Here is an 18,652-nt window from a genome sequence, read left to right on the forward strand (position 1 = left end):
ACGATAGAATTTATAGGCGAAATTTCGAAAATGCCCTTTTATCTTATCTTATTATCAAATTTGTCCTTTTCCTATAAATTATTTTCTAACTTATCATCTTTAACAAAATTAAATTGTTATAAAAAAAAAATTTAATCAAATAATTTATAAAATTGCGTCTTATCATTTTCACTTTAACCCGTGTCGAAAAAAGATTTCAAAAAACAATATATTCGTGTGAAAAAAACCTATTACAAAAAATATTTTTTTAAAATAAATCTAATTTTATTAATTTATATTTCGATCTTTTAATGTATGCTTGATGATCTAATATATCATAAATATATTTCATTATTATTAAATACATTTTGTATCTAGTTTCCATGAAACAACATATTGAAAACAGCCTATTAAAAAAAATAAATAAATAAACGTTGACCAGTGAAAAGTAGAAGCAAATTGTATAATAAAAAAAATCATAGTCTTATGAGGATGTACATACAATAATTAAAAAATAGTTATTTTGGTTTGGTTCGAGTGGTTTCTGGTTCATTTAATCATGTACTTTCGCGAAGTACCAACGCTTGGCGCTTCGTAATCAATATACAAAAGTTGACCATCACGTATGGGTTCAATTGAGAGACAGGCCCAAAACATTTTTTTTAATCGGTGTATTTTTAACTCAAAATGTTTATTCATTTTAATCTCAAAATGTGTTTATTTTGACCTATGTAAAAGATGCCACTATTTGTAAAATTTTTAACACAAAATTTACATCCAATAAACTATAAATTTATAACCACATCTAAAAATTGAAATAAAAATAAAATTGAGTAGATCTTACCATTTTTTAGAATATAGAGACCAAACCAAATACTTCAAGAGTACATAAACTAAAATAAATAAAATAAATAAGTTAAAAATATAAGAACCAAAATAAACCTTCCAAAAGTACCGACCAAAATAGTAGCTAAACAAATTTAAAGTGAAAGCACTCATTCTTTTACCTTTTTCAAAATACCCAAAATATCCCAAATTCACCCTATATCATTAATATATATATATATATATATATATATATAAAGTTTCAGGGGGAAAAATGTAAATGTAATCAGATATAGCAAAGAGAAGCCCAGAAACTGAAACAAGAATTACCATTTATATTATTTTTTTCTCCTTATGAAACTGGGAAAATTTACATTCAAACATTTTTTTTTTTTTTTGCTTTGAAGCTCAACTAAAAAACTTTATATGACAAATCATAGAGACATTCAAAGTTACAATGGTCCCATGAGAATCTCTCTACCACTGATTAATATAACAGAGCTCTAATAAGTACAAACAAAACCTGATGATAGTTACAAACAAACTATCAACAAGAAGAACCAACATAGACCTTTATGAGTGAGAGAGGAAGAGAGAGAGAGAGAGAGAGAGAGAGAGCTGATGTGCAGGTTAGAACGGCGCTGACGATGTTCTCCGAAGCTGGTACTTTGGCTCGGGCGAGGGAGCCAACGGTAGCATCTTCTCCAGTTCCTACATGGTAAAGAAACTCCTTGAAGCAAAAACAAGACAATTAAATTGGTAGAATGTTACACTATATTAGTAGTTTTTTGTGTTTGTATAGCCGAGACACCCGAATGGGGATGGCGCTTTTGATTGAGTAGAGTATTGGTCTGAGCCCGACGAAAAGTAGACTGTATGAGAACTTGTTATGTTGTTAACTTTTGGAAAACCAAACAGAAGAGAGTATCAACTTGGGACTACCCAATTTGTTTCAACAAACTAAGGGAAAACTTCTAATAAATGGTTACCTAGCCCTATTTTCTTTGGTTTTTTACTATTTGCAGCTTTTTTTCTAAAGATCACGGGTGTTCGTTCGGATATATTAATCTAAATGAACTTTGAATATACCTCTATATCGTACAAAACTGTCCAATCCAACCACATTTAGGGTTGAAAAATGCCAAGTCATCCACATGTCTTAGGCAGTATAAAAGCATAAAGGTTAACAAACTACACAACCACAAAATATCCATAACATTCAATCAGATCCACAACCAATAACCAAATATCCGAGATTTCTAAACATCAAAATGCACAATCCAAGACAGATTCCGTTCTTCAACTCCCGGTCAGAATGACACTTACTTAAAAGTTAAAAGTTAAAACCAGGTGAACTGGTTCCTTCAGAATGATCTTTTACAACAAGAAAGCCCTATAGGCACTAAACATAAAATTTTGGTCCTAAGAAGTAAGAACTCTGCAAAATAAGAACAATGAGCTATGCAAGGAATGAGTCTATGTAATATATGATTGAATGTTATTAAACAGGTGATAGATAACCAATTTGAAAAACTATTATTACTCACTGTAGTATGCTGTCCATAGATTTTCGGGTCGGTGATAAAAGTTAAGTGTTACTTGTTAACAAAATTGTTGGGCTACTAAAAATCTAAAGGAAAGGGTAAGTGTATCTGTTGGTGCTCCCAAAAGATCCAAGAATGAAAAAACACTTGAAATTTTTTCAAGCTTCAGAGCTTGCTACAGCATAAAAGACCAACAAGCCATATCTCAGTTTCATTAACTGAACCATTGCTTCTTTTTTTTTTTAATGAAAAAAATCAAAAAAGAAAGGAAAGAAAGAAAAAAACAGGGAGAAAAATCCATTCAGAGAGGCCAAAGGCAAAAACAAAACAACCTAAAGGACAAAGGGGTAAATTGTCCTTTTACCTAAAAAGAGGGGTCAAGCAAAAGTCCTCCAACTGAAATCTTGCTAATGACATCCCATGTCTGGTAGTTACACAGCTTTTTGTTTTCTGGCTCTAATTGTCTTGGGTTTTTTTTTTTCTTTTTTTCTTTTTTAATGAGAAACAAATATTTCTGATATGATGAAATATACAAAAAAGGGAGAAACCGATCAGGAATTACAAAAAGGCCCTCCAACTAATGGAAAGATTGTTTAAGCTATAGTTGGAGAAAGATGGGGGAAAGCATTTGAACCAACTTGGGCCTTCCTTTTTTGTATTATTTCTTTTTTATTTTTTCTCAACGAAAGCTGGCTATTTCATAAAAAACACACACACACACGCGCGATCGTGTTTCGGCTTTAACAACCACCCAAGGGATGACTAATGAGGATCTCAAGTAAAAGAATCACTAGAAAGAACATTGGATCATATACATGATTGATGTTGAATGCTAAACAAGGTTAAAAATGCAAGTACATTCTAAAAGTAATATCAGTGGATATTGGGCCCATTCCTTAAATAAGAATAGGCAGAGAGTCAAAATTAAATAGATAGGATTAAGAAAAGTGCTTCTAGTAGTATATTTACTAAAATTATTTTGAATCAGAATGGGATGAAGAGGATTACTTCTGTCTTGTATATAGAAAGATCGATGCAGGACCCACGCAAAAGGCCAGAGAGAAATAAATTAGAATGAAGATTGGCAAATTCCACAGGAACTCGAGAATAAAATGTTATTCCCTCCCTACCCTTCCATGAGAACTACATCAGAAATGAATCCCAACTTAACGAGAGGAATGCTTCTCTGCCTCATTTCCACTCTCGCTATTGACAGATACAAACGGCCTCGTGTTAGAGAGCTTTTAACAATAATATGAAATCCTAAATTTTGGAACACCCCTGTACAGATGGAGGAGTTTGTGCAGTATCCAATTTAAGTACACGAAGAAATGATATGTTCTAAAACTTCTAGGAGACAATGATAGAAACATTGAAACAGCTTTCAGTCTTTTCTTAGCATGGTTCAAAATGCAGAAAGAGACAAATACAACCCTCGCAAAAAGAATATCATTCGGGAAACTAACCAGGTTAGAAATAATGCTTATACAATTATCGACCTGGTTTGATATTGGCTAACAGAATGAGCAGGTTTCTTCGACTAAGTTGTTGTGGCTGTTTAAGTTGTAAACAGGATGGTTGATTGATTGAGGTGACAAAGTAAAGCACTTTCAACTTTGCACTCTTATTAGACTTGATGATTCTGTGGAAGAGAACTTCATTGAAAAATCGAGGCAATGTCTGTGGATGTCGAAAGCTCCTTGGACTACTCTCAATTGTTACTGATGCATGGCCAGGGGTTACTATAAGAGCTGATAAAAGAGGAAAGGAAAGGAAATCTACTCTTCCGGGTCCTATTCAATATGATGCAAATGTATTGTTTTTTCTTAAGAAAAAACTGAACTTTCTTAAGAAAGTTGAAAGAAATCAGGAGGGCATACAAAAAAACAACCTAAGAAAAAGAGCCAAACCCAATATAGCAAAATCTAACCCAAGGAGTGATGCAAAAAAAATGATGCCCAAAGAGGCATAATATCTAAAAACATCCCAAACCTCCTCCCATGATGCAAATGTATTGTGCTAACTGCCAATTAAACGGAGTGGGAAGAAGAAATAAATTTTGGGAGGCGTATCCACTAGCAGAATTTGTTCTAATAACAGCAAACTAGTGAGGGGATGAACTGAGATCTAAAGTGTGTGCTTTTGTCCTCAAATTCATTATACAAGATCTAGTAAATAGAAAGGTCGAGTACAATGTGGAAACTTAAAACCATATCTGCCTAATACGTGGTGATTCATTTCAATCCATTTAGCCATAAAAAATATTCCACAACCATCCATATCCAAAATCTAAAGAAAACTTACCTTCCGTTTCCTGAGCCTTTCATTTTCCTCCTCCAAACGTGAAACTTTGTTCTCCAGTTCATTGGTATAAGCCTGTTCAAAGTGGCAACTTAGAAAAACGGAACGAGAAAAAAGAAATGAAGTACTAATTACTTTAAACTTTACAAAACCTGAAGATTTTAAAAATCACCTGCTTCCTTGCTCGTGAACGAGCAGCAGATTCCCGATTCTTTATCATCCTCTTTTGCCTACGCTCGACAGTTTTCTCAATCACGTCTTCGGGTGCTCCCCTTTTCCTTCCAGATGTCTGTGTGTCAGATAAAGCTCCCACCAAAGGTGTGGGTAATGCCAACTGGTTGTCCACATATGGAACATCGATCACACCACCAGTCCCCACATGTAGTGGTTGGGTAATGGGCTGACCTGACATGTAAATCATTGCTGCTTGTTGCTGATATTGAGGTTGAGGGTACTGTATCCACTGCCCTTGTTGCGGAAACTGGGGTGTGATATTCGCATCGATTTCAACAACAGGACCCGCATCTTTCTTATTATCCGACAACGTCTCAGCGACGACCCCTGCTTTCACCAGAAAATCTTCCAATGTCATCTCTCCTAAGGTGGGCTGCCGTTCTCGAGACTTCTTCTCCTCACTGTTTTTGCTTTGCTGAATATCTCTCCACACCTCATCAACAGTCTTTTTACTCAGAGCACCGTTCAATGAAAGACTAGCCTGACGTTGTAAGGATGTTTGATGGGCCAACACAGTATCATCCTCATTGTCCTTACCAGCGGTCTGGTTGGCCTCAGCAGTCCACACATTCTTAAGAAGCTCGTCAAGGTTCATGCTGATTAATGGTTTTCCTAGATCACCCAACTGATTTTGGACCTCATCAAGTGTGAGACTATATAGCGAGTTTTGACGAACCAATGGCTGGAATTGTGATTGTTTGCCATTTGGATCACCTCCGGCCTGAGACCCCATAGTTTGAATCCCCATTCACCTAATCCAACTTAAATTTTAATCCATATCTCAAATGCAAACTTCCACACAGAACGTTATGCCACCTCATTCAACTTGATTTTGCGAACCCCAAGCGAATCTGGTTGAAACAAGCCAATGAAGTTCTGCTTCTGCAAAAGATATGAAGCAAGTGCCAATTCAAAAATATTTACATCTTAAAATCTGGAAGAGAAAGGGATGGTTAGATTAATCACTGGATCAGATCCAAAATAGGACAACATCCAGCAATGCACTGGAGGAAAGTACAATCTCCCATGAAACATGATCTGTAACATAGCTTACAAGTAGAAACCCAAAAGTAAACTTTAAGACTCCAACAACTTTCACTGACATCTTAAAGAAAAGGGTTTTGAAAGAAATCTGATCTTAATGGGGGACAAAGGCAGAAAAGAAAGAAGAACATACTCATTCCAATAAAACCCAGAAATTGATTGCCAATGCCAAGAGTGGACAGAGTTAATGGTAGATGAAACCCTGCATGCAGAGCCAATAGCCCCCACTGATCAAGAACTGAGAAAACCCTAAACCCATAACCCAAAAATGTCAAAGAGAACAAGAAAAATTCCAGCTTAATGAGATGCTTCAAGACAATAATCGGAAGCCACTATTCTCAAGAAAACTTCAAGAATGTCACAATTTGGTGAGGGGAAAGGGCCATTACTGACAGATGTTGAATCTCTGATCAAACCAAAAAAGAAGGAAAAAAAAAACTGTCGCAACTTTTAAAACAACGAGAATAAATCGATCAACAAAGCGACCCAATAAACAAAACCCCAAGCCCAGATGATGAATACAAAGAAAAGGGGTTTGCATGCAATGATATCAGTGAGTTCTACTCAAAACCTCAAAATTCCCAGACATCAAAAATGGGGGAAACAGGAGAAAACCATTCTGTGCTCAACCCAAGTAGCCGAGAAAGACAGAAATATAAAGCAAAAGAAAAACAAACAGGAAACAGAAACCCCAAATGGGTAATGCAGAGAAACAAAAAATAAGACCCAAAAACGGGAGAGAAGAAGGAATTGAAGTGCAGTACCTGAAGAATTCGACGAACACAAACAGCACGATCTGAAAAGCCTAGAAGATAGAATGTGGGGTTGGAAAAAGGAGGTGAAATTGAGAAGAAGGCATCAAAAATGCATCACAGAAGAGGAATTGGGGAAGAAAAATAGAGCTAAGTGGAGGGGCTGAAGAACAAAATGGGGGGAAAAATGGAAAAATGGAAGAGAGGGAGAGGGACAAGCCCAGGTGTGAGAGAGGATGTGGGAAAAACAAAAGGGGAAATTTTTACTGTCTGAAAACGCAAAAAAAGAAAAAAAAAATCATTTTTAAAAAGGAATTTTACAAACACAACCAACTTTAATTGGCCAAATTTTCTGAGTCTTCGTTCTTTGAGATTGTTTAATATTCAAAGGGGAAATGGTTCCATGTTCGCACCCTCATGCGGTAATGATGAGCCCCCCATTTTCATTTGTCTACTTCTGCCACCATTAACGAGGCTTCTGTTCCCTCTAATTTTTTTTTTCTTTTTTTGCCTCCTTCCAAAATAATATTTCATTTTTTTAATCCTCCATTCTCAAGCTATTCAAGATTGCTCCAAAGCCAATTTTCTTTCTTCTTTTTTCATTTTAAAGTAAATTGGTTAATTTTTTTTATTATTAAACATCTCCTAATGAAACTCAATCTAGTTCGATTAAGGCAAAAAAAAATTCCAACTTTTTATATTTAGAGAAATAAGTAGTGTCTTGACTCATTGAACTATGTTCGTTTCAAATTTTTAATTTCTTATTATTAGTATATGTTTAAAAATTTTAAATTTTTATTATTGAATTTTTGGTCCATTTAAAAATAGCTCAAACATTTATTAATTTTAATAAAAGACAAAAATATATAATCCAACCTTAATTATTCAAGTGTTATAGAGCAACGTTTTTTTTCCTCGGTGTTTTAAATTTTAATATATTTTCTTTTCCTTTTTGTGAAAAAGTTTAAAATCTTTATTGTTAAAATAATAATAATAATAATGGAGTGAGATGGTTTTGCATGTATGGTATATAACCCATTTTTGTCGTGTACCGAAGACTTGTCTGGAAGTCTAACTCTAACTTCTTTTGAGTTCATCAGTTTGGTTGATTAGGTGAATATTTATTTATTATTATTATTATTTTCTTTTTTATAAAAGTTTATCTATGAAATTGTCGATAGTTGAGATTACACGTCAGCGAGTGATTGAGATTGAGTAGATTAACAAACGACCGACAAACAAAAGATTGCTTAGTTGAATACTTATTAATATCTTAAATTGAGCTGGTGTCAAATATAACTTAGTTGAATATTTGAACATGTCATTAAGCGGATATTCTGTCGTCGACTGTAAAAAGATTCTCTACCAATGAAATTGACGTATTGTCGGATTGTCTATTCATCTTCAACTTGTCCAAGTTAAGGCTCGAACACATTTTTCAAGGTGCAAAGATTATGCGTATGCTTTGATTTTCTGCTATAACATAAATAATTTAATTTCCACTATGAGTTTTCTTATTATTTTTTTATTATTTTTTTATTCAATCCAATGGTAGAATTTATTCACAAAAATTAGAGAAAATGCATTTTAGTTTATGCTCTAACATAAATAATTTAATTTCCACGATGAGTTTTCTTATTATTTTTTATTCAATCCAATAGTAGAATTTATTCACAAAAATGAGAGAAAATACATTTTAGTTCTTATACTTTGATCTAGGGTTATTTCAAAATCCTGATTTACTCGTTTATAACCATTTTGTCTTCAATCCGTGAGATTAGAAAACTTGTAGCCCTAATTTAGGGTAAATAACATCAATATATTTTCATACATTTTTCCACAGAGAATTGGTTGATCAAAAGAAATTGATTCCCTACCAGAATTGGAAGCAATAAAGATTTGGGCAATGATCCATCTTCAATTGAATTTATCTATACATTTACATTCAGAATTACCAATCAGATATGGTTCCAATAATGTGTAAATTTTAACACCATCAAACAAGTTCAATACAATTTCAAATGGTACACAAGAATTTTATGATAGTTGAAGATCACTTCCACCACCAAAACTGGCGAAACAAATATATTTTCCTCATCCGAGCGTTATACGTCAAGAACGCTCGGGCTTTCACCGGATCAGCATTTAAATATTCAAAGGCATACATCTGTCTGGCCTCCTCCAAACCATCGACCTCCATCACGGCTTCTAAGAGTTCGTTGGCATCTATCGTGTGTTTGCTTAGTTCCATTGCATCAGCCAGGCGACGAATACTGGACGCCACTGCCAGCATTGCATCCTGGAGAGCCTCAGATGCCCTTGGCCTCTTCGGATGTTGTCTCGGTAGATTGTTTTGCAGAGGTTCCTGACTGCCATTGGGTAGTTCTGCATATTCAGATGGTCCGGTGTATGACTCTGTATCATCTGTTTCACTAAGATCTTCAGAGCTAGGGGAGTGAAACGATGCAGACTCTTCTTCGAAATTCCTGACCTGCAGTGGATGGTTTCCATCCTTCATCTTAGCCCATTGACTCGGGGCCTGATAGTTGCCACACACAATGTTCAGTTCATCATACATCTCTATCGGCTTCCCTCTGAGTCCTCTCGCGTCGGGGTGCGCCTATTCCACGAATTGAATATTGTTATACATGAACATTTCCATTATAGTTGTGACTGTTTAAACATGAAGAAATGGGGAGAGAAACGTCTACTCACTGCCACATATCTCTTCCAAAGGTCTTCACTGTCACAGTCGATCATCTTCGAAGTTGGATTCCACCGAAACCCATCTCGACAAAGAATATCCTTGATTACCTTGTACCTCTTCTTAATCGTCTTAAGGCGGTTGATAACTTTCTGGTTGTTCAAGTTTAAGTTAAAACAAGAATTGACAGCAATACAAGCAGCTGTATATGCATTTTCGTTAAAGCATCTGTCGATTTTATTCCCAGTTCTGGCTTGAACAGCAAGGGCTTCAATGAGGCACTTGTCCATTGCAACTGACCAAACAACATTCCTTCCTTTGTGCTTTACATCCCTTCTCTGCCCTAGAAGGTCATATGACTCCATTCCTGTATAAGAAGAATGTATAAAAAGTGTCGGAATTCGTTCGCATCAACCAGCTATGGCAATTCAGTTGCCTTTTAATCTAAAATGGGAGTTGGAGAACTTTCTGAATGAGGAAATTAGAATGAAATTACTTCCAATTCCAGAATATATCGTGTCAGTGTCTACTTACTTTTAGTCATCTAGAGACATGCGTTGGATATATGCTTGTGATGACCACTGAAAAAGAAAAAAAAAATCAAAAGAATAATTAAGAGCAGAACATAAACAAATATCACATCCAGTACTTATTCCTAGAGCAGGAGCTATAAAAGTTGAAAAGAATTAAGAAACAATCATGGAAGTAAAACATACAAATAATTGAGATACTATAGAATGAGAACGACAATGGGATATTGCACTGAAGTTAGACATGGAATTAACACTAGTTCGCAAACAATTTGTTTGAATGGAGAAGAAAAGGAGAAAACCCTTAAAATCACATGACAAGGATAGCTGTAAAGAACATTTCCGCAGTCGGTACATGACTCTAACAATTCGACAGACGACAACCCCTGGTGCATTGGATCTGCAGGAGGTTAGGAAAGGTCCAACAAAGTTCAAGCAAGAACTTCCCAAATGAAATTATTACAATCGCAATCACTTTTTACTCAGGAAAGCAAGCATCGTATGTGCGCTACAGCTGATCAAACTAGTACAACAACCTAAACAAATTCTCCCATAAAGAGGGGAGTGCTAAAGGATAGTTAGAGGCAATTGAGGGTACTGTTTCCCAACATATACCGAAAGCAAATTGCAGTGGCAAAAATTCTTATAATCGAATCCAACTCAGGCATTTCTATGCCTTTTATTGAAGATGAAGCCCTGAATTAGGCAAACGTAAAGACAAGAACTACTAAACTTGAGAGAATGCATCATAAACAATCCATTTCACAATACTTACCTTCGCTCTCAGAACGGATAAGTTAATTGTCAATGGAAATGATATATTTGTAGTGGTTTTATTTAGTTATTACTATTTTTTTTTTCCGAGAATTGGGAGTTGGAGTTTTGCTGCGTATACCCAAAGACACTCGCGACTACCCCAAGTTCTAGACCTGGGAGACATCAAGGGTTTTTGGTATTAAGCTCACTAGAAGATTCAAACTTGAGACCTCAGCCCTTGCCAACTGGGCTGCCCATTGGAGGCGGATATATTTGGAGTAGTAAACTAAAAATAAGAATTCTAACAAAATTCGAAAATAAAAATGAAACTAGTAGTATTTGAATTTAGGTACCTTTCTGTAAAGCTTTAATTCCACGTAACTATCAATCTAAACTAAGTTAAATGTTTCCACCAGTATATCAGGACAAACATCTTATACACTCTTTGAACTACAATGCCAAATTATTCATGTTGAAAATCAATGTTACTAGAAAATTAACATTTGCAAAGGCAGTCAATGTTATACTTTTTCAAAAGAGCAGTTTCGGATTCAGATGAACAAAAAATGAACAAAAACCGCAGTTGTAGAACAGATATTTCCATGGAAAAATGAGGAAAGTGAGACTTAGTACGCAATTGACATCAGTAAACATCAGAGCTTCAAGAAAATTTTTCTTTATTAACACATATAACAATATTACAATATTAACTTAGTTCGGCTTCCTCAAACTAATAGTCCATCCAAATTCCTCTCCGAATCCGAGTTTCAGCTAAACAGAGAGAGAAGATGAATACCTTTACCACGCGTCCAGCACAAGTTCAGCCGAGGAAACTGAGATTGAGGCCTAATGGAGGTAACAAAATGATCATTTTAGAAACTCGAAAGCTCGCGATAAATACCAAGAATGAGCGAAAGGAAGTTACCAATTGTAGCAAATGGATTGAAGAACGAGACTCAGATCGCCGATTTGTACAGCATCTTAAGGAGAGCAGTGCAGCAACAGTGTCGAAAGTGATAAGAGTAGAGAATAGTGAAGCTTCATTGGAGAAGAGTAGGGTTTTCTCGGGAAAATTTTTTCCCAGTGCCACTTTCTCGAAAACCAAACGCCAACGAGAAAAAAAAAATTTTTAAAAAATAAAAAAAAATTGGCCGGTGGATATTCTGCTCCAGTACACAAGAGTTTGTCAAATGATGTACATCAACCCAATCATGAGCGGACACGTAAACATAAAGTCAACGATTAAGTCAATGCTAATTCTTTTAGAGAAAAAAATCACATAACAAAATACATGGATATGCCCATGGACTATGAGTGAGAATTTGAACTCACGATTTTTTAATCTAATATCGGTGTCTCAATTAATTGAACTATGCTCGATTTGGTTCAATTTCATGTGTTAGTTCTTATTAAGTTTTAGAAATATATATAACAAGAAAACATGTTAAATAAAGATCATTTATCTTTTCTCTTGCGGGTTCTAAACTCAACTATAATTTCAATATTGATCCTTTTTTTTTTTACTGGTATAATTTTATTATTTCAAGGATCCAAAACTCGGTTAATAATGATATGTTTTTATGTTTGTAAAAAACAACAAAAATCTCAAGGTCCAAGCTATGAACATGGATCAAAAAAACAATCAAAGTAAGCAATAGCTAACAACGTACAATAATTAACTATTGTGCTATGCTTATGGTGAAAATCTAACCACTACCAAATTAGAGATGAAGACACATATTATATAATAATAACAATAAAAATATCTAAGTGTGGGACAAATTAAACCAATATCTCCAAAAACATTTCTAATAATTAATATTTTCTCATCTAACGATATAAGTTAGTTAGTAAAAATATTACTTCCATTTATAAAAAGATAAAAATTATAATCCCCACGGTTGAGCTAAAAAAAAGAAAGAAAAAATTAATGCCACCTCACAACAAGGAGAATATTACAACCATTTTTTTTAATTTCCTTCTACATTAAAAATTGAAATGAAAAAAAGTATATATATATATATATATATATATCAAGATGGGGAAATTCATATATTGACAAGAGAGGCAAGAAATCATCGTAAACCGTGGAATACAATACGAGCCCTTCTTTCTATATTCAGTCTACATTGTGCTCGGTCTCGATACACCTTTTGCTGTCACCAAATTAGTTATTTTTTTGTCTTGGAAGATGAGAAAAAAGAAAATAATAACCATTAAAGAAGAAGAAGACAGGCACAAATAGTTTTATATATTTGTCCATCAATTTATCAAGATGGACAAATAACTGCATTGACAAGAGAGGCACAATGTAAAAAACGGGCAAGAAATCATCTCAAACCGTCGAATACGAGCCCTTCTTTCTATATTCAGTCTACGCTGCAACGTCTCGTCTCGATACACCTTTTGCTGTCACCATATTAGTTATTTTTCGTCTTGGAAGACAAGAAAAAAGAAAAGAATAACCATTAAAGAAGAAGAAGAGGCCAGAATTTGAAGAAACGAATAGACCATTGAATCCCAATGTTCCATGACAAACCATGACAAAGTTCAAAGTTATTACACAGTCATCTTAGAAAGCACTCCATTGTGCCCATTACAAACCTAAACAGTTCCACATACAATGATCTTGTTTTTTTTTTTCTGTTGAACAAACAGGGAATCAAAATCTACCGAAAAAGGACCAGAATAACTAACCTCCCCTGGTCGACTAAGCAGCCGAGAAACCGTCTTCCTCTTACAAGTCGATGACGTGTAAACCAAAGAGACAGTTTTCAGCTCTTTCATTTTGAACAACTGCTGAGAGATTAAGGAAGATCAGCCATTTGACACACTGCTGGCATGTTATTCCATGAACAAGAATCAAGACCCCATCCCGAATGCGACGTTGAAATCCCATTCGGTAAGTGCTTGTAGTCTGCAGCCAAATCATCACCTAGAAGCATTGTGATAGTATCGGTCATATTGGTTGTGTCCTTCACAAATCCTGAACTCCGCTCCGGCCAATCCGAAGCGAGCAAGGCATCTGGACGTGGGAATTCAAGAGCGCTTTTGGCCTCTTTTTCTCTATCTGGGGTCCATGTGTGATCAACTGGTTCTGATTTCACGTTACTTCCTGCAGAGTTCAAGCGTAATAACACTCTTTGAGTGCAGAGAACACACAAACCAATGTGGTAGATATATAACGTTCAATCAATACCGTCCAACATTACTAGTCCTTTAAACTCAAACTTTATAATTCGATTTAGAAAAACCAGGGGTTCAAATGTGTAACCTCAGAATACAGCTACTCCGAATGTAATCCATTAAATAGTCCCATCTCAACTAATATGCAAACAAATATTAGAATTCACCAGTTCTTCAAGAATCTTCTGAGTATCCAAGTTGAATATCACAAAAATTCTTGTTAAGAATAAACTAGACCGTTAAATTCCCTCGAGTTTGCAAGTTAAATTTTTACAGTTAACCACAACTTAACATGTAATCAAACGTGAGATCCTAAATCTATATTCAATAATGTTACTTCCTCCGACAAAAATATGAGGGTCCAACCCTTATAATGCAAACTAAAATCCAAGTCCACACATGAATGGTAGGTATGTAAAGAGTAATTTAAATGATCAATACGCCTTAACAACCGAGGTAAGAGTTGAAATTAGAAGTAATTATAAATTTCTTCATCAATATTCTAGTGGAGAACTTACCAGAAAAGGCTTCAGTAAGTGTAGGATCGTCGTATGAACTTCCAGTCGCACTGATTGGTGTGCACTCACTGAAAAGCGAGGAGGTAGAATGACCGAATGGAGAAGCGGCCTCGGTATAGTCATCCAATTCTGCCTTACTCGCAGTCATATTGTAACTATCAGTTACATCACCTGGAGTAACACTGCATGAATTTGAATTCTTATCAGATGGATGATTCTTTGGACAACCTATTGTCTTAGATTCATATATTAAAGCTTCTAGCAAGCCACTATTGCGTGGTGAAGGGCAATCTGATCCCAACATGAATGTTGGTGGAGATTGAATAAACGGATCAACTGGTTCAAACATTCCCGGTGGGATGGGTGGGTCCCAACTGCTTAAATCAGTTTCTGTATATTGGAGTGAAGGGAGCTCCAACTTCTCTGTCTCTTTCGAGTGCTGAGAAGCAGAGGAATTGCCATTTGTAAGGGAATGGCTACCCTCAAACGAGCCAAAGGACATGGCATTCTTACTGGTAGGGTTTGGATCAAGAGGAAAAGGCGACCCATATGACTGAGCAACTTGATCATAGGAATTATCCTCAAACTGGTGGAATGGGGTTTTAACACTACCATCGGGACCAGGGAATAAGGACGTCGATTCCCGGAAACGCTTTTGACGATGCGCTGTTGATTGCATGAAATTACAGTATTGAGAAGAATCAAGACCTCTTTTCATCATACAACTTGAAATATCTGGAAGCTCGTTGAGATAAGAGAAGGTGGGAACGGCTTGATGCTTCAAGCTCTGAAATGTGACATCCGGTATTATATCATAACTATTAGCCCGAAGAAGATCATGACGATCTTTATCTCCAATATTACTTCCACCTGTGTCTTGGGTCTGCTGACTAGCCTGCCATGCACGCAAACACACTTCAGGGGGATACAGAGGTAGACCAGCCCGCTGCCGCCTCTTAATTCGAGTATTCCAGTAATTCTTAATTTCATTATCTGTACGTCCAGGCAACTAAGGAAAAACACAATAAATACCTTCAGTAAGGAAATGGAATTATTTCTAAAGATCAAAACAAGAAAAGCCTATAACTAGATTGTTAAAATCTATGGCAACAAGATTTGAATGGTAGAGATAGCATCTTAGCCCTTGATGACAACAGGCAGCCACCATAGATATAAAATGTACATTAACCATATGAAATAGTTCTAAAAAATAGCTTAACCTTAATGTGCAAATATGGTGTAAGACAAATGCCAATAGCTGAGATATAGATAGGAGCATACCATACATAATCTAAGACTCCACAAAAATGATTATTTGGTACTTCTTATATGCAAACTCCAGAAATCACCTTTTCATTTGCAATTCTTACTCAATTCAATAAAAATGAACAAGGAACTAAATATACAAACTAGATAATCAGCCTAGGCTATACTAATCACTCTCTACCAGTTACAGAACAAAATATGACCGCCTTGAAAGTTATTAGAAATCTATTTTACAAAACTAAACTTCTAATTTATTCCTTTCTGGCTTCCTAGTTTTCAAGCAGACAATAAGTTAAATACATTAGCAGCCCCTGTTAGTAGAGAATGTTCAAGTATCACCATTCAATCAACATACGAGGAGAAGTCCATAATTATTTACCAGAGAAAATCTAATGGCATCAGGAAAGTCACACTTCTAGTTGCTAAACCTTTTTTGGTTTGGTTGGAAAATCATTTGATACTGCCAATTACCACAAAATTTGGTCCAAATATCACAGACTTCTACGTTGCAGGAAAAAGACTTCGTATGTCATGATGATACAGGGAAGGAAAGTTTATAACCAATTTGAAACATGGATTCATGCACTGAACCACATATCAACGAGCCCCAAAAAGTAAATCATTTCTCATATACATGTATGTAACGCATAATTTTTCATGTCCTCCCAATTAAAAACTGTTTTGTTATTGCCTTTTAGTTCCCCAAAAAAAATCATTGTAAGAGCCCCCAAATTATTTCTCCTATGGTTTAGCTATATCTTGATCATATAAATATTTGGTAAATTACAAATAAAGGAATAGATATTGTTATATGGCATGACAATTGATAAAATCAGATTACAAAAAATACATAAATAAATAATATAAAATTTCAAATTTGAAAAAATTATAATTTGCATTGAAAAAACTTTAAATTAGAACAAACAAAATAAAATGTCTAGCTATAAGTTTTCACATTGAAACATCCAATCTGCTAGTCTTGTATATCTTATCTTGAAAGTTGGAAACAAGCATCTATTTGATACTGTCATGTATCGTCTACAAATGAAATGAATTCCATAGAAATTTCAATCCTCAAAACACTTTTTTTTTCCAGGAAAAAGCAAGGAAACCTAGGCCAGCAAGTATCAAATTACCAAAAACAATAGAATTGAAAAGAAGATTGTGTGTACATACATGGGCTGCCATGCGTGCCCATTTGTTTCCCATTTTAGCGTGCAGTTCAATTATCAGCTGCTCTTCCTCCGCAGTGAATGCTCCTTTTTTCAAGTTTGGTCTGAGGTGATTGGCCCATCGCAATCGGCAGCTCTTCCCACAACGAGAAAGTCCAGAATGCTTCTGAACAGCATTCCAATTCCCCTCCCCATGTTTCTTTACATAATCTACCAAAATTGCATCTTCAGCAGACGTCCATGGTCCTTTCTTAAGAACAATACCGTTAGCATTCCCACCACTATCTTCATCTGCCAATGGTGATAATATTTGATCTTTTGAAGGTATATTGTCTTCACTCTCATTTTTCGTACGCCGCATCTCTTAATTTGCAGTCAAATAAAGATCCTACAAACAAATTAGGAATGTTGATAAAGCAATAAAACATTAAGGGAGACGGTGAAGACTTAAACAAATAGAAGAAAATTTATTATAGTGTCCTGATGCACAATTTTAGCTCAACGGAATCAAATTTGAGTAGAAGAATAGAAAGGACCGGAGATAGTTCACACTTCACCAAGAAAATTAAATGAAGATTGAAAGCAATGGAGGGGGAAATAATGTATAGTTACTATTAACTTTTATTAGTCAGTACTGAAGTAAATAATTAACCCTTCATTAAATGTTCCAAAACCACAGATCCCCCCCGATCCATAAAAGGAGATTCCGAGAACAATAATTTCAATGTCCAATTATACTAACTTACTCCATCTGGAAGGAAATTAATGAACGAAGTAATTAATCGATTGTGAAATTAAACAATTACCCTAACCTCGAATAATCACTCATCATAAATTCTTAAAGTTCGACAACTCAGAGAACAAAACTCCAAGTAATCGCCTCATTAATTACGAAAGAAGTCCGCAATTATTGCAACAAATACAGCATGATCAACGCGAAAAAAGCGAACCGCAGCCTGCTAAATACAGATCCTAGCACATCAAAATTAAAACAAAAGCAGACCGATTGAATTTCTAAAAACCTCGACCTAAATCCACACCAATCAATTTCCATCGAACAAAAAAAAAACACGAAAGAAGATAGAGAATCGATATACCAGAATCGGGCCCCCGCGACAGAGTAGATTCCAAAAGAAACAGCCTTTAAATCGCCGACTTATCGATAAGAACACAGAAATAATCGTACGAGAAATCAAGCGCTCAGTTGAGGTGCCGGATTGAGCCACCAGCAGAGAAAATAGCGACAACGGAAGATCTGAAACAGAACAAAATCCAAAAGGGTAAAAACAAAAACAAAAATCAGCTCAAGATACAAAATCACTACACCGAGAAAACAAACTCCATTTCCCCCAAAACCAGAAAGCGAAACAAATCAAAATTCGAATCATAATCCTCACTGCGCGAATCAAAACCCTAGCCCCCTCAAAAAAGATCCATCAAACCGAATTAAAAAATTCAAAAAAGGCAAGCATAAACCCTTAAGAAAATGCTGACCGCAATTTCTGAAAAAGGAGAAAGAAGATCCTGGCATAGAGAGCGCAACACATCTGGGATTAACCCCAGAGATCAAAAAAAAACGCAGACAGAACACAGAGAGTAGGTGAGGGGAAAAGGGTAGAGAGAGAAAGTGAAGGGAAAAATGAAGTAGAGAAGAATCGAAGTTCTTGAGCGAGAGATGAAATGGCGAACGAAGAGCAAAATCAGGCAGAGAGAAAGGAGGAGAAAGTTGCATACATTTCCATGCTTCCTCATTCTTCAATCTTCTCTCTTCTCTTTCACTGAAAATACTTCTTTTTCCTTTTTTTTTTCTCTCCCTTTTTTTTTTAATTTTCCCCAAACTC

At 35.4% G+C, this 18,652-nt stretch overlaps 3 protein-coding genes across 5 annotated transcripts; all 3 read right to left on the reverse strand.

Annotated features, from left to right (window-relative positions):
- Positions 1-1,119: 1,119 nt before the first annotated feature.
- On the reverse strand, positions 1,120-6,955 carry AREB3 (ABA-responsive element binding protein 3). 2 transcript variants are annotated; one of them, XM_088122638.1, is made up of 5 exons: positions 6,692-6,955; positions 6,061-6,129; positions 4,822-5,765; positions 4,653-4,724; positions 1,120-1,515 (listed from the first exon to the last, which is right to left on the reverse strand). In XM_088122638.1, exons 3-5 carry the CDS (start codon positions 5,629-5,631, stop codon positions 1,435-1,437), a joined length of 963 nt encoding a protein of 320 aa, XP_087978764.1. In that variant the 5' UTR covers positions 5,632-5,765; positions 6,061-6,129; positions 6,692-6,955; the 3' UTR covers positions 1,120-1,434. The 2 variants fall into 2 exon arrangements, with proteins under 2 accessions (XP_087978764.1, XP_022133799.1); XM_022278107.2 differs by lacking the exon at positions 6,061-6,129.
- Positions 6,956-8,595: 1,640 nt separating this feature from the next.
- Positions 8,596-11,796, reverse strand: LOC111006759 (Myb/SANT-like DNA-binding domain protein). The gene is made up of 5 exons (XM_022278849.2): positions 11,595-11,796; positions 11,466-11,515; positions 9,918-9,964; positions 9,395-9,750; positions 8,596-9,299 (listed from the first exon to the last, which is right to left on the reverse strand). Exons 3-5 carry the CDS (start codon positions 9,925-9,927, stop codon positions 8,733-8,735), a joined length of 933 nt encoding a protein of 310 aa, XP_022134541.1. The 5' UTR covers positions 9,928-9,964; positions 11,466-11,515; positions 11,595-11,796; the 3' UTR covers positions 8,596-8,732.
- A 1,365-nt stretch (positions 11,797-13,161) lies between these two features.
- Positions 13,162-18,652, reverse strand: LOC111006385 (transcription factor MYB33). Of its 2 annotated transcripts, none has more exons than XM_088123157.1 (5): positions 18,546-18,652; positions 17,909-18,066; positions 16,816-17,199; positions 14,374-15,382; positions 13,162-13,784 (listed from the first exon to the last, which is right to left on the reverse strand). In XM_088123157.1, exons 3-5 carry the CDS (start codon positions 17,170-17,172, stop codon positions 13,477-13,479), a joined length of 1,674 nt encoding a protein of 557 aa, XP_087979283.1. In that variant the 5' UTR covers positions 17,173-17,199; positions 17,909-18,066; positions 18,546-18,652; the 3' UTR covers positions 13,162-13,476. The 2 variants fall into 2 exon arrangements, with proteins under 2 accessions (XP_087979283.1, XP_022133996.1); XM_022278304.2 differs by lacking the exon at positions 18,546-18,652 and adding an exon at positions 18,306-18,539.

Source organism: Momordica charantia, assembly GCF_013281855.1.
Source record: "Momordica charantia cultivar OHB3-1 chromosome 4 unlocalized genomic scaffold, Mcharantia_2.0 BLBB01000004.1, whole genome shotgun sequence".
Classification (NCBI taxonomy): Eukaryota; Viridiplantae; Streptophyta; class Magnoliopsida; order Cucurbitales; family Cucurbitaceae; genus Momordica; species Momordica charantia.

Bases quoted from the DNA above. Each gene is read 5' to 3' on its own strand.
- LOC111006385 (XM_088123157.1), bottom strand. From the start codon at position 17,172: ATGCGGCGTACGAAAAATGAGAGTGAAGACAATATACCTTCAAAAGAT. The intron at 15,383-16,815 runs GTATGTACACAC...GTTTTTCCTTAG, and splicing joins GGGCACGCATGGCAGCCCAT to TTGCCTGGACGTACAGATAA. The intron at 13,785-14,373 runs GTAAGTTCTCCA...TGAACTCTGCAG, and splicing joins ACTTACTGAAGCCTTTTCTG to GAAGTAACGTGAAATCAGAA.
- AREB3 (XM_022278107.2), bottom strand. From the start codon at position 5,631: ATGGGGATTCAAACTATGGGGTCTCAGGCCGGAGGTGATCCAAATGGC. The intron at 4,725-4,821 runs GTGATTTTTAAA...CACTTTGAACAG, and splicing joins GTTCACGAGCAAGGAAGCAG to GCTTATACCAATGAACTGGA. The intron at 1,516-4,652 runs GTAAGTTTTCTT...TTTACCATGTAG, and splicing joins AAAGGCTCAGGAAACGGAAG to GAACTGGAGAAGATGCTACC.
- LOC111006759 (XM_022278849.2), bottom strand. The intron at 9,300-9,394 runs GTGAGTAGACGT...TTCGTGGAATAG, and splicing joins TTTGGAAGAGATATGTGGCA to GCGCACCCCGACGCGAGAGG.